This window comes from Lipotes vexillifer, unplaced genomic scaffold (assembly GCF_000442215.2).
Source record: "Lipotes vexillifer unplaced genomic scaffold, Lipotes_vexillifer_v1.1 scaffold71, whole genome shotgun sequence".
Taxonomy (NCBI): domain Eukaryota; kingdom Metazoa; phylum Chordata; class Mammalia; order Artiodactyla; family Lipotidae; genus Lipotes; species Lipotes vexillifer.
This window is the reverse complement of record NW_006793703.1, coordinates 9,032,678-9,047,706: the sequence shown is the minus strand read 5'-3', so window position 1 is coordinate 9,047,706 and position 15,029 is coordinate 9,032,678. Positions and strand designations below refer to the sequence as shown.

The 15,029-nt window shown below is 38.7% G+C and overlaps 1 protein-coding gene across 1 annotated transcript in view; it reads left to right on the top strand.

Moving 5' to 3' along the window:
- Nucleotides 1-15,029, top strand: part of TPK1 (thiamin pyrophosphokinase 1) — a 306,848-nt gene that overhangs the window by 96,134 nt on the left and 195,685 nt on the right. The window contains exon 4 of the mRNA XM_007466670.1: nucleotides 13,996-14,068. Coding sequence (XP_007466732.1) covers nucleotides 13,996-14,068 — 73 coding nt within the window. The remainder of the gene's footprint in view (nucleotides 1-13,995; nucleotides 14,069-15,029) is intronic.

The following is a 15,029-nucleotide window of genomic DNA, read 5'->3' as shown; positions in this document are numbered from 1 at the left end:
CTCTTTCCCTCCCCTCCCCTCACTCTGCTTCCTCTTTTTGTCCTCCCTTCCTTCCCCCGCCCCTCTTCCTTTTCCTCCTTTTCCCTCCTACTCCCACTTCTCTTCCTCTCATCCCCTCATCCCTCCTGCTTCTTCTCCTCTGCCTTTTCACTTTATTACATTATTGTCACCATCTGTGTACTTGGTGCTTTGGGGAATACCAAGATCAATCAGAGATCTCCTGCTCCAAGAACTTAGTCTAGAAGACGCTAAAAGACATTTACAGAAATTGCTTAAAATGAAATGGAAAGTAAGAGATTCACTGCTATGGAAGTTGGAAGGCAGTGGTTGTATCTTCTTTGGGAGCAAAGAAGGCTCTGTGGTCAGAAGATGTCTTATGAAAGACAGTAATTGTGTTGTAACACACCGTGGTTAAGTATATCTTCTGTATGCGTCAACCTTTCTCTCAGTTATTACATGTGATGGATCTTTAGCTCATGAATTAATCTCAACTGTTTTTGATCTCTTATGTTGTCATTAGTGAGTAGCAAGTGCAGTAATATTTAAAATATAAATATCAGAAGAGTCTATGCCATTTTTGTAGAGTTTGTAACACCTTTTAATACTAACGAGTCGGTGCTGGTAGACTGAGGATACCAAGAAGAGGTCCACTGGTGTGATGTACATCAACAGTAGACAAAAATGTGATCACTGGTGACACAAATCCATTTACTCTTCATCAGTTGCTATGTGCAGTCAGTCTCCAAATAGTTTTGAAAATTATCTTCTGTGTACACTGTCTTTTATATCATAATATAGTTCCTCTACATCTGTGAAGTGTCATCCCCAATAAGTACCTCTTCAGAATGCCCAGGCACCTTGGCAACAGGTGCCTCAGAAAATGTTAGGTGAGCTTTTAATTGCAACGTCCAAAAGCACATTTCAGGAAGATTCAAAAACTAGTGTATTATATCAGGAAATGTTATAATTATTTTAGTTATCTCAGCATGTATACCAGGTATATTTTTGCTTTGAGTCTTTTTAGAAATAAGCATCCTCATTCATTTTAAAAGCATCTGTGTTATACTGGAGAAAATTATATTAAAAACCTACTGGACTTCCGGGAAGATGGCGGAAGAGTAAGACGCGGAGATCACCTTCCTCCCCACAGATACACCAGAAATACATCTACACGTAGAACAACTCCTACAGAACACCTACTGAATGCCGGCAGAAGACCTCAGACCTCCCAAAAGGCAAGAAACCCCCCACGTACTTGGGTAGGGCAAAAGAAAAAAGAATAAACAGAGACAAAAGGATAGGGACGGGTCCTGCACCAGTGGGAGGGAGCCGTGAAGGAGGAAAAGTGTCCACACGATAGGAAGCCCCTTCGCGGGCGGAGACTGCGGGAGGCGGAGCGGGGAGCTTCGCAGCCGCGGGGGAGAGCGCAGCCACAGGGGTGCGGAGGGCAAAGCGGAGAGATTCCCGCACAGAGGATCGGTGCCGACCGGCACTCACCAGCCCGAGAGGCTTGTCTGCTCCCCCTCCGGAGCGAGCAGAGCTTCTGTCGGAGCGCAGGGAGAGGACTGGGGTTGGCGGCGTGAACACAGCCTGCAGGGGGTTAGTGCGCCATGGCTGGCCGGGAGGTAGTCCAGGGAAAAGTCTGGATCTGCGGAAGAGGCAACAGACTTTTTCTTCCCTCTATTTCCTGGTGCGCGAGGAGAGGGGATTAAGAGCGCTGCCTAAAGGAGCTCCAGAGATGCGCGAGCCGCGGCTAAAAGCGCGGACCCCAGAGACAGACATGAGACGCTAAGGCTGCTGCTGCCGCCACCAAGATGCCTGTGTGTGAACACAGGTCACTGTCCACACCTCCCTTCTGGGGAGCCTGTGCAGCCCGCCACTGCCAGGGTCCCGGGATCCAGGGACAACTCCCCCGGGAGAACACACGGCGCGCCTCAGGCTGGTGCAACGTCACGCCGGCCTCTGCCGCCGCAGGCTTGCCCTGCACTCCGTGACCCTCCCTACCCCCGGCCTGAGTGAGCCAAAGCCCCGGAAGCAGCGGCTCCTTTAACCCCGCCCTGTCTGAGCAAAGAACAGACGCCCTCAGGAGACCTACACGCACAGGCGGGGGCAAATCCAAAGCTGAGGCCCTGGGAGCTGTGAGAATAAAGAAGAGAAAGGGAAATCTCTCCCAGCAGCCATACAAGCAGCGGATTAAAGCTCCACAATCAACTTGATGTACCCTGCATCTGTGGAATACATGAATAGACAACGAATTCTTCCCAAATTAAGGAGGTGAACTTTGAGAGCAAGATTTATTATTCTTTCGCCTTTTCCTTTTTGTGTGTGTATGTGTATGCTTCTGTGTGAGATTTTGTCTGTATAGCTTTGCTTCCACCATTTGTCCGAGGGTTCTATCTGTCCGTCTTTTTTTTTTTAATTTTTTCTTAATAATTACTCTTTATTTTAATAAACTTATTTTATTTTACTTTATCTTCATTCTTTCTTTCCTTCCTTCCCTCCTTTAGACAACGAATCATCCCAAATTGAGAAGGTGGACTTTGAGAGCAAGATTTATGATTTTTTTCCTCTTTTCCTCTTTTTGTGAGTGTGTATGTGTATGCTTCTGTGTGATATTTTGTCTGTATAGCTTTGCTTCCACCATTTGGTCCAGGGTTCTATCCATCCGTTTTTTTATTTTGGGGGTTTTTCCTCTTAATAATTATTTTATTTAAAATAAGTTTATTATATTTTATCCTACTTTATTTTATTTTACTTCTTTCTTTCTTTTTTTTTCTTCCTTCCCTCCTTGCTTCCTTGCTCCCTCCCTCCCTCTCTCTTTTCTTTCTACTTCTACTAATTCTTTCTTTCTACTTTTTCTCCCTTTTCTTCTGAGCCGTGTGGATGAAAGGCTCTTGATGCTGCAGCCAGGAGTCAGTGCTGTGCCTCTGAGGTGGGAGAGCCAACGTCAGGACACTGGGCCACAAGAGACCTCCCAGCTGCACATAATATCAAACGGCGAAAATCTCCCAGAGATCTCCATCTCAACACCAGCACCCAGCTTCACTCAACGACCAGCAAGCTACAGTGCTGGACATCCTATGCCAAACAACTAGCAAGACAGGAACACAACCCCACCCATTAGCAGAGAGGCTGCCCAAAATCATAATAAGTTGACAGACACCCCAAAACACACCACCAGACGTGGAACTGCCCACCAGAAAGACAAGATCCAGCCTCATCCACCAGAACACGGGCACCAGTCCCCCCCACCAGGAAGCCGACACAACCCACTGAACCAACCTGAGCGACTGGGGACAGACTCCAAAAACAACGGGAACTACGAACCTGCAGCCTGCAAAAAGGAGACCCCAAACACAGTAAGATAAGCAAAATGAGAAGACAGAAAAACACACAGCAGATGAAGGAGCAAGATAAAAACCCACTAGATCTAACAAATGAAGAGGAAATAAGCAGTCTACCTGAAAAAGAATTCAGAATAATGATAGTAAAGATGATCCAAAATCTTGGAAATAGAATGGACAAAATGCAAGAAACATTTAACAAGGACCTAGAAAAACTAAAGATGAAACAAACAATGATGAACAACACAATAAATGAAATGAAAAATACTCTAGATGGGATCAATAGCAGAATAAATGAGGCAGAAGAACGGATAAGTGACCTTGGAGATAAAATAGTGGAAATAACTACTGCAGAGCAGAATAAAGAGAAAAGAATGAAAAGAAGTGAGGACAGTGTCAGAGACCTCTGGGACAACATTAAATGCACCAACATTCGAATTATAGGGGTCCAGAAGAAGGAAGAGAAAAAGAAAGGGACTGAGAAAATATTTGAAGAGATTATAGTTGAAAACTTCCCTAATATGGGAAAGGAAATAGTTAATCAAGTCCAGGAAGCACAGAGAGTCCCATACAGGATAAATTCAAGGAGAAATACGCCAAGACACATATTAATCAAACTGTCAAAAACTAAATACAAAGAAAGCATATTAAAAGCAGCAAGGGAAAAACAACAAATAACACACAAGGGAATCCCCATAAGGTTAACAGCTGATCTCTCAGCAGAAACTCTACAAGCCAGAAGGGAGTGGCAGGACATATTGAAAGTGATGAAGGAGAAAAACCTGCAACCAAGATTACTCTACCCAGCAAGGATCTCATTCAGATTTGATGGAGAAATTAAAACCTTTACAGACAAGCAAAAGCTGAGAGAGTTCAGCACCACCAAACCAGCTCTACAACAACTGCTAAAGGAATTTCTCTAGGCAAGAAACACAAGAGAAGGAAAAGACCTACAATAATGAACCCAAAACAATTAAGAAAATGGGAATAGGAACATACATATCAATAATTACCTTATATGTAAATAGACTAAATGCTCCCACCAAAAGACACAGATTGGCTGAATGGATACAAAAACGACGCATATATTTGCTGTCTACAAGAGACCCACTTCAGACCTAGAGACACATACAGACTGAAAGTAAGGGGATGGAAAAGGGTATTTCATGCAAATGGAAACCAAAAGAAAGCTGGAGTAGCAATTCTCATATCAGACAAAATAAACTTTAAAATAAAGACTATTAGAAGAGACAAAGAAGGACACTACATAATGATCAAGGGATCGATGCAAGAAGAAGATATAACACTTGTAAATATTTATGCACCCAACATAGGAGCACCTCAATACATAAGGCAAATACTAACAGCCGTAAGAGGGGGAATCGACAGTAACACATTCATAGTAGGGGACTTTAACACCCCACTTTCAACAATGGACAGATCATCCAAAATGAAAATAAATAAGGAAACACAAGCTTTAAATGATACATTAAACAAGATGGACTTAATTGATATTTATAGGACACTCCATCCAAAAACAACAGAATACACATTTTTCTCAAGTGCTCATGGAACATTCTCCAGGATAGATCATATCTTGGGTCACAAATCAAGCCTTGGTAAATTTAAGAAAATTGAAATTGTATCAAGTATCTTTTCCGACCACAACGCCATGAGACTAGATATCAATTATAGGAAAAGAGCTGTAAAAAATACAAACACATGGAGGCTAAACAATACACTACTTAATAACGAAGTGATCACTGAAGAAATCAAAGAGGAAATTAAAAAATACCTAGAAACAAATGACAATGGAGATACAACGACCCAAAACCTATGGGATGCAGCAAAAGCAGTTCTAAGAGGGAAGTTTATAGCAATACAAGCCCACCTTAAGAAGCAGGAAACATCTCGAATAAACAACCTAACCTTGCACCTCAAGCAATTAGAGAAAGAAGAACAAAAAAACCCCAGAGTTAGCAGAAGGAAAGAAATCATAAAAATCAGATCAGAAATAAATGAAAAAGAAATGAAGGAAACAATAGCAAAGATCAATAAAACTAAAAGCTGGTTCTTTGAGAAGATAAACAAAATAGATAAACCATTAGCCAGACTCATCAAGAAAAAAAGGGAGAAGACTCAAATCAATAGAATCAGAAATGAAAAAGGAGAAGTAACAACTGACACTGCAGAAATACAAAAAATCATGAGGGATTACTACAAGCAACTCTATGCCAATAAAATGGACAATCTGGAAGAAATGGACAAATTCTTAGAAATGCACAAACTGCCAAGACTGAATCAGGAAGAAATAGAAAATATGAACAGACCAATCACAAACACTGAAATTGAAACTGTGATTAAAAATCTTCCAACAAACAAAAGCCCAGGACCAGATGGCTTCACAGGCGAATTCTATCAAACATTTAGAGAAGAGCTAACACCTATCCTTCTCAAACTCTTCCAAAATATAGCAGAGGGAGGAACACTCCCAAACTCATTCTACGAGGCCACCATCACCTTGATACCAAAACCAGACAAGGATGTCACAAAGAAAGAAAACTACAGGCCAATATCACTGATGAACATAGATGCAAAAATCCTCAACAAAATACTAGCAAACAGAATCCAACAGCACATTAAAAGGATCATACACCATGATCAAGTGGGGTTTATTCCAGGAATGCAAGGATTCTTCAATATACGCAAATCTATCAATGTGATTAACCATATTAACAAATTGAAGGAGAAAAACCATATGATCATCTCAATAGATGCAGAGAAAGCTTTTGACAAAATTCAACACCCATTTATGATAAAAACCCTGCAGAAAGTAGGTGTAGAGGGAACTTTCCTCAATATAATAAAGGCCGTATATGACAAGCCCACAGCCAACATCATCCTCAATGGCGAAAAACTGAAAGCATTTCCACTAAGGTCAGGAACAAGACAAGGTTGCCCACTCTCACCACTCTTATTCAACATAGTTTTGGAAGTTTTAGCCACAGCAATCAGAGAAGAAAAGGAAATAAAAGGAATCCAAATCGGAAAAGAAGAAGTAAAGCTGTCACTGTTTGCAGATGACATGATACTATACATAGAGAATCCTAAAGATGCTACCAGAAAACTACTAGAGCTAACTAACAGCCATAAAAGGGGAAATTGACAGTAACACAATCATAGTAGGGGACTTTACCACCCCACTTTCACCAGTGGACAGATTGATTATCCAAAATGAAAATAAATAAGGAAACACAAGCTTTAAATGATACATTAAACAAGATGGACTTAATTGATATTTATAGGACATTCCATCCAAAAACAACAGAATACACATTTTTCTCTAGTGCTCATGGAACATTCTCTAGGATAGATCATATCTTGGGTCACAAATCAAGCCTTGATAAAGAAAATAAAATTGAAGTCATATTAAGTATCTTTTCCAACCACAACACTATGAGACTAGATATCATTTACAGGGAAAAAGCTGTAAACAAGCACATGCATTCTCTAGGATAGATCATATCTTGGGTCACAAATCAAGCCTTGATAAATTTAAGAAAATTGAAGTCATATTAAGTATCTTTTCCAACCACAACACTATGAGACTAGATATCATTTACAGGGAAAAAGCTGTAAAAACTACAAGCACATGGAGGCTAAACATACACTACTTAATGACCAAGAGATCACTGAATAAATCAAAGAGGAAATCAGAAAATACCTAGAAACAAATGACAATGAAAACACGATGACCCAAAACCTTTGGGATGCAGCAAAAGCAGATCTAGAGAAAAGTTTATAGCAATACAATCCTACCTTAAGAAACAAGAAACATCTCAAATAAACAACCTAACCTTGCACCTAAAGCAATTAGAGAAAGAAGAACAGAAAAACCCCAAAGTTAGCAGAAGGAAAGAAATCATAAAAATCAGATCAGAAATAAATGAAAAAGAAATGAAGTAAACGATAGCAAATATCAATAAAACTAAAAGCTGGTTCTTTGAGAAGATAAACAAAATTGATAAACCATTAGCCAGACTGATCAGGAAAAAATGGGAGAAGACTCAAATCAATAGAATTAAAAATGAAAAAGGAGAAGTAACAACTGACACTGCAGAAATACAAAGGATCATGAGAGATGACTACAAGCAACTCTATGCCAATAAAGTAGACAACCGGGAAGAAATGGACAAATTCTTAGAAAGGCACAACCTGCCAAGACTGAATCAGGAGGAAATAGAAAATATGAACAGGCCAATCACAAGCACTGAAATTGAAACTGTGATTAAAAATCTTCCAACAAACCAAAGCCCAGGACCAGATGGCTTCACAGGCGAATTCTGTCAAACATTTAGAGAAGAGCTAACGCCTATCCTTCTCAAACTCTTCCAAAATATAGCAGCGGGAGGAACACTCCCAAACTCATTCTACGAGGCCACCATCACCCTGATTCCAAAACCAGACAAGGATGTCACAAAGAAAGAAAACTACAGGCCAATATCACTGATGAACATAGATGCAAAAATCCTCAACAAAATACTGGCAAACAGAATCCAACAGCACATTCAATGGATCATACACCATGATCAAGTGGGGTTTATTCCAGGAATGCAAGGATTCTTCAATGTTCACAAATCAATCAACGTGATACACCATATTAACAAATTGAAGGAGAAAAACCATATGATCATCTCAATAGCTGCAGAGAAAGCTTTTGACAAAATTCAACACCCATTTATGATAAAAACCCTGCAGAAAGTAGGCATAGAGGGAACTTTCCTCAACATAATAAAGGCCATATATGACAAACCTACAGCCAACATCATCCTCAGTGGTGAAAAACTGAAAGCATTTCCACTAAGATCAGGAAGAAGACAAGGTTGCCCACTCTCACCACTCTTATTCAACATAGTTTTGGAAGTTTTAGCCACAGCAATCAGAGAAGAAAAGGAAATAAAAGGAATCCAAATCGGAAAAGAAGAAGTAAAGGTGTCACTACTTGCAGATGACATGATACTATACATACAGAATCCTAAAGATGCTACCAGAAAACTACTAGAGCTAATCAATGAATTTGGTAAATTAGCAGGATACAAAATTAATGCACAGAAATCTCTGGCATTCCTATACACTAAGGATGAAAAATCTGAAATTGAAATCAAGAAAACACTCCCATTTACCATTGCAACAAAAAGAATAAAATATCTAGGAATAAACCTACCTAAGGAGACAAAAGACCTGTATGCAGAAAATTATAAGACACTGATGAAAGAAATTAAAGATGGTGCAAATAGATGGAGAGATATACCATGTTCTTGGGTTGGAAGAATCAACATTGTGAAAATGACTCTACTATCCAAAGCAATGTACAGGTTCAGTGCAATTCCTATCAAACTACCACTGGCATTTTTCACAGAACTAGAACAAAAAATTTCACAATTTGTATGGAAACACAAAAGACCCCGAATAGCCAAAGCAATCTTGAGAACAAAAAATGGAGCTGGAGGAATCAGGCTCCCTGACTTCAGACTATACTACAAAGCTACAGTAATCAAGACAGTATGGTACTGGCACAAAAACAGAAAGATAGATCAATGGAACAGGATAGAAAGCCCAGAGATAAACCCACGCACATATGGTCACCTTATCTTTGATAAAGGAGGCAGGAATGTACAGTGGAGAAAGGACAGCCTCTTCAATAAGTGGTGCTGGGAAAACTGGACAGGTACATGTAAAAGTATGAGATTAGATCACTCCCTAACACCATACACAAAAATAAGCTCAAAATGGATTAAAGACCTAAATGTAAGGCCAGAAACTATCAAACTCTTAGAGGAAAACATAGGCAGAACACTCTATGACATAAATCACAGCAAGATCCTTTTTGACCCACCTCCTAGAGAAATGGAAATAAAAACAAAAATAAACAAATGGGACCTAATGAAACTTCAAAGCTTTTGCACAGCAAAGGAAACCATAAACAAGACCAAAAGACAACCCTCAGAATGGGAGAAAATATTTGCAAATGAAGCAGCTGACAAAGGATTAATCTCCACAATTTATAAGCAGCTCATGCAGCTTAATAACAAAAAAACAAACAACCCAATCCAAAACTGAGCAGAAGACCTAAATAGACATTTCTCCAAAGAAGATATACAGACTGCCAACAAACACATGGAAGAATGCTCAACATCATTAATCATTAGAGAAATGCAAATCAAAACTACAATGAGATATCATCTCACACCAGTCAGAATGGCCATCATCAAAAAATCTAGAAACAATAAATGCTGGAGAGGGTGTGGAGAAAAGGGACCCCTCTTACACTGTTGGTGGGAATGTAAGTTGATACAGCCACTGTGGAGAACAGTATGGAAGTTCCTTAAAAATCTACAAATAGAACTACCATATGACCCAGCAATCCCACTACTAGGCATATACCCTGAGACAACCATAATTCAAAAAGAATCATGTACCAAAATGTTCATTGCAGCTCTATTTACAATAGCCCAGAGATGGAAACAACCTAAGTGTCCATCATTGGATGAATGGATAAAGAAGATGTGGCACATATATACAATGGAATATTACTCAGCCATAAAAAGAAATGAAATTGAACTATTTGTAATGAGGTGGATAGACCTAGAGTCTGTCATACAGAGGGAAGTCAGTCAGAAGGAGAGAGACAAATACCATATGCTAACACATATATATGGAATTTAAGAAAAAAAATGTCATGAAGAACCTCGGGGTGAAACAGGAATAAAGACACAGACTTACTAGAGTATGGACTTGAGGATATGGGGGGTGGGAAGGGTAAACTGTGACAAAGCGAGAGAGAGGCATGGACATATATTCATTATCAAACGTAAGGTAGATAGCTAGTGGGAAGCAGCCGCATAGCACAGGGAGATCAGCTCGGTGCTTTTTGACCACCTGGAGGGGTGGGATAGGGAGGGTGGGAGGGAGGGAGACGCAAGTGGGAAGAGATATGGGAACATATGAATATATATAACGGATTCATTTTGTTGTGAAGCTGAAACTAACATACCATTGTAAAGCAATTTTACTGCAATAAAGATGTTAAATAAATAAATAAATAAATAAATAAACCTACTCAGGTTGGTTATCTTTTATATAATTTTGTTTTCCTGTTAATATTTTACATGAATATATAAATGAATTTACGTGATTGCTTTCCTTCATTAATTGCAGAGTAAGAAAAATATCTAATGCTCTTTATGATGATATATTCTAGGGGATAGATGTTCAGCTGACTACATTTATCAGCTTTTATTTTTCATTTTATTTATTGTCAAAAAATGTAGTATTTGGAAACTGCCAAATTGATTCTTGATATTTGAGGTGCTAAAATTTGTGGAGGAACGTAGAGTAGGTCTTATTAGGAAGTCACGTGATTTGGACTGCACAGAACCAGAGTCCTAAGTTAAAATGACTGCTTTACATGGTGAAGTACTGGCCAAACTCACTTGACACACAAAACTCACTTGACTTCTTAGATTTCAGTTCCTTTAAAAGGATAATGGAGGTATTGGAGGAATCATTTCTTTTATCCTTTCCAGCAACGTCTCAATCCCTTTAAGTTGCTGTAACAGAATACCATAGACTGGATGGTGTATAAACAACAAACACTTACTTCTCCCAGTTCTGGAGGCTGGGAAGTTCTAGGTCAGAGTGCCAGCAGATTCACTGTATGGTGAGGTCTGTTCCCTGTTTTATAGATGGCTGTCTTCTTGCTGTGTCCTCATGTGATGGAAGTGGGGAGAGCTTTCTGGGGTTTCTCTTATAAGGACACTCATCTATTTATGAGGGCTCCACCCTCTTGACCTAATCACCTCCTAATTTAGGTGTTAGGGTTTCAACATATGAATATGAATTTTGCGGGGACATAAACATTCAGACCATAAGAAGCATGAATATTCTGTGATCCATTGTGTATGGTTGAATGGTTTTAGGTGGAGGCATTTGAAAGAAACTTTGAAAATGAATTTTTGCAACAGGAAGAAAAAAAGAGATGTGAACTAATAGTCTATCTTTAGTCCTAATTAAGATATAAGGGAATTACCAAAATAGGTATAAAATGAAATTTTGAAATTCATAGATACTATGGTAGGGACGTTTTGAGGAGAAAAGTTTGTAGGAACATGTTGAAACCAGGCAAGGTGATTTGGAAACCTATTTTACTTCCCAGTTTTGCCTTATTCTGAGAGAACTGTTGTATTTTGCACATGGCTGATGTTCAGTGAATGTTTCTGAACTCAGTTGATTGAAAATTTTAGTAAGTAACTATCATTGTTTAATGAAAAGACAAAACTATGCAGTTTATATGGTACAGAACTCTGTGGTAGAATTTTCTCTTAACCATTTAGTCCTAAGAAGATGTATAGATCAAAGAATAGTTGGTCCAACATAGACTAGAGTTGACCTAAGAAGTCCTATTTCCAATTGGGTTAAGAACTTAAAAACATTGTACAAAAGAACAAGGTTAGTAATGGGTTTTTAAATACTCTTCCTTATTAATTTTATCCTGAATGTGTACACAAGAAGCTCTGAGTCAGAGTTCTTATTACCTCTAATAAAGGTTAGATGAAACAAGTATTAAATATTTAACTTTCATGGAATCCTATCAACCTCCTCTTGGATATGAAGGCCTTCCTTGCCTTTTGCACCACTTCCAGTTATATTTTGATATTGCATCAATTCCTGTGCTCTAGTTTTTTATCCCTTGGCTCATGCAATGATAGGTCAATGGTCCTGTGCTAATAGCTGCATACTCCATATGTGAAAGACAAGGAAATATTATATTTTCCCTTAACTTATTAAGTGGGAGGTGGCAGCTGTGCTTCTCCCCTCTTGAAAGAGTCTCTGGTGGAAATTTTATGGGCCTGAATCTTAACCCCAACCGATTTAACAGTTTATATCAGTAAAATTTCTCCAGGAGCCACATAGCTCTGTGTGTCTTAGCTTTTATGACCTAGAGATGTCTCTAGGTTCTGGGGCTTTATCTCTCTTGACATATAATGCCCAGCAGTAATATTCAGTCTCCCTTTAGCTAGGAACCTGGTTCCTTATGTAACAATTTGGCCATCTTGAGAAGACATATAGAAGTTATATTATGATTCTGAATCAGGACAATTAGGTAAAAAGCTAGATCTAATTTTTATGGTATATGAAGAGCAGAATATTTCTGGAAGACATGAAAGCAACTATTCTCTTCTTTATATCATAGGTACTTAGGAAGCTCAGAAAGCAAGAGCGTTTGGCCAGAGTACTGAGAAGTCCAGGGAATTTTTATTTCTCCACAGTTAGGTGTTTTAAGTGGGAAGAAGTTCTACCAGGTCATGTTAATGTTTTACATAAAAAATAGTAAAGGATGGCTTATGTAGATACAGTAAGGTAGGTTTTCCAAAATGAGTTCTGAAAAAATATAAATGGTAGGGAAGAGAAATAAGGTAACAGTGATATAATTAGAAACATCCATTTGGGGGAATTCTCTATTTAGTAACCGTGACCTTTGTGGTATTGCAGACTTATCTAGAAGATTCCTATTTCTAGAAATGTGTCAGTAGGATTTTTTTTTTTTTTTTTTTTGGCGGTACGCGGGCATCTCACCTTTGTGGCCTCTCCTGTTGTGGAGCACAGGCTCCGGACGCGCAGGCTCAGCGGCCATGGCTCACGGGCCCAGCCACTCTGCGGCATGTGGGATCTTGCTGGATCGGGGCACGAACCCATGTGCCTTGCATCGGCAGGTGGACTCTCAACCACTGCGCCACCAGGGAAGCCCTGTCAGTAGGATATTTAGAAAATGGTTTTGAACTGACTCCTGCTCTACAAAGAATGTCTAATCCTTATCATCATTTGTTCAGTTCAAATCTGCTGGAAGTTTTGAACTGGTATCAGGGTAAAATACTGTCAAAGTTCATATATATTTGTAGAAGGTACTATGCAGAGACTATGAGTCTTTGTGTTAGGGTTTTGAACTGAGAGCTTTTTTTAAACCAATAATCTTCTTTAATCTTTACATATATATATATATATATTTAAAATAAATTTATTTATCTTTGGCTGCGTTGGGTCTTCATTGCTGAGCGCAGGCTCTCTCTAGCTGCGGCAAGCTGGGCCACTCTTCTTTGCGGAGCGCAGAATTCTCATTGCGGTGGCATCTCTTGTTGTGGAGCACAGGCTCTAGGCGCGCGGGCTCAGTAGTTGTGGCTTGCGGGCTCTAGAGCGCAGGCTCAGTAGTTGTGGCGCATGGGCTTAGTTGCTCCATGGCATGTGGGATCTTCCCCGACCAAGGCTCGAACCCTCGTCCCCTGCATTGGCAGGCGGATTCTTAACCACTGTGGCACCAGAGAAGCCCCTTTATATGTTTTTTTAAGCAAGATAAATATTGACTGATAGACTAAGTTGACACATTAGTTGGATATGTGGAGTTGCCCTCAATCATACTGTATGGAAACTAAGCATATAAGATGTAACATCCCATTCACTCCGAAAATAGGCTCTGTTTCTTTTTCCTTTTGAGTACATTAGCTCTCTCTCTCTCTGGTCCTTAATAATCATAGTTTTAAAGATTAGCAACTAAGTAGCCTTAAATAGTTGACTTACTTGGAACTCTTTCTTTCAGCTTTCTGCCTGAATTCATCAGTGGAGACTTTGATTCTATTAGGCCTGAAGTTAGAGAATACTACGCTATTAAGGTAAACCATTAACACTTCTATATTTAAGGTCTTTCTCATATGATTGCTTTTCCTGTGTTTTTTCCCTCTTTTTCTGGGTGTACATGTAGGGATTGAGAAACTCATTGTTTGGTTACTTTGTTACTTAAGAAGTTTTTTTCTAGCAATTGTCATACACATTCAAATGGAAATTTAGAAAATGACAAGTGGGAACACAATTTTAGAATTTCTATGACCATCAGTTAAACATTAATGCTTAGTCTTTTAAGCATGTATATTTTAAATGAGTTTATAGTTTTTATGCCTCATTAAAAATATACTGTATTGTCTACATCCTCATTAATTATGTATTTTTCACACATGTTAAATTTCATTTAATGAATGTACTGTATTTTACTTAACCAATTCCCAGTTGATGTACATTTAAATGTTGTCCATTTTATTGTAAATGAAAAACATCTTTGTAAATGAATTTTTTATAAAAATCCCTAATTGTGTGTGCCTAGAATTTTAGAACCAAAGTTATTTTTTTTATATTAGTTTTCTTGAAACTATTACTAAAATAATAGTGTTATTCAGAACAGAACTACTCTGATCTGAATAATACTATTCATTACAACTTGAAATGAATAATAATGTACAGCTTATTAAGGTGTTCATTTTGTCACTATTGTGCACATCTTCCAAAGATCCTTGCCACTTAAGAACATACAAATGATCTAATTGCGAATGATAAAAGACACAGAGGAGTGTCTTATACTAATTAATAATTCAAGCTTTCACTGGCTTTAGAGGACAATGCAGGGTTTTTAAAATGATAATTATAGCCTCAGCAGTTCTAGCCACAACACCATCATCTGTGTTATTCTGAACTGGCATTAGTAAATTGTGCATTTTTTAAAGAAACAGCAGTTATTGAAAGAAACTTTAAATTCTTTATAAGGCTCTGGGATGGATGAGATAAATTCATAAAGAAGAAAGA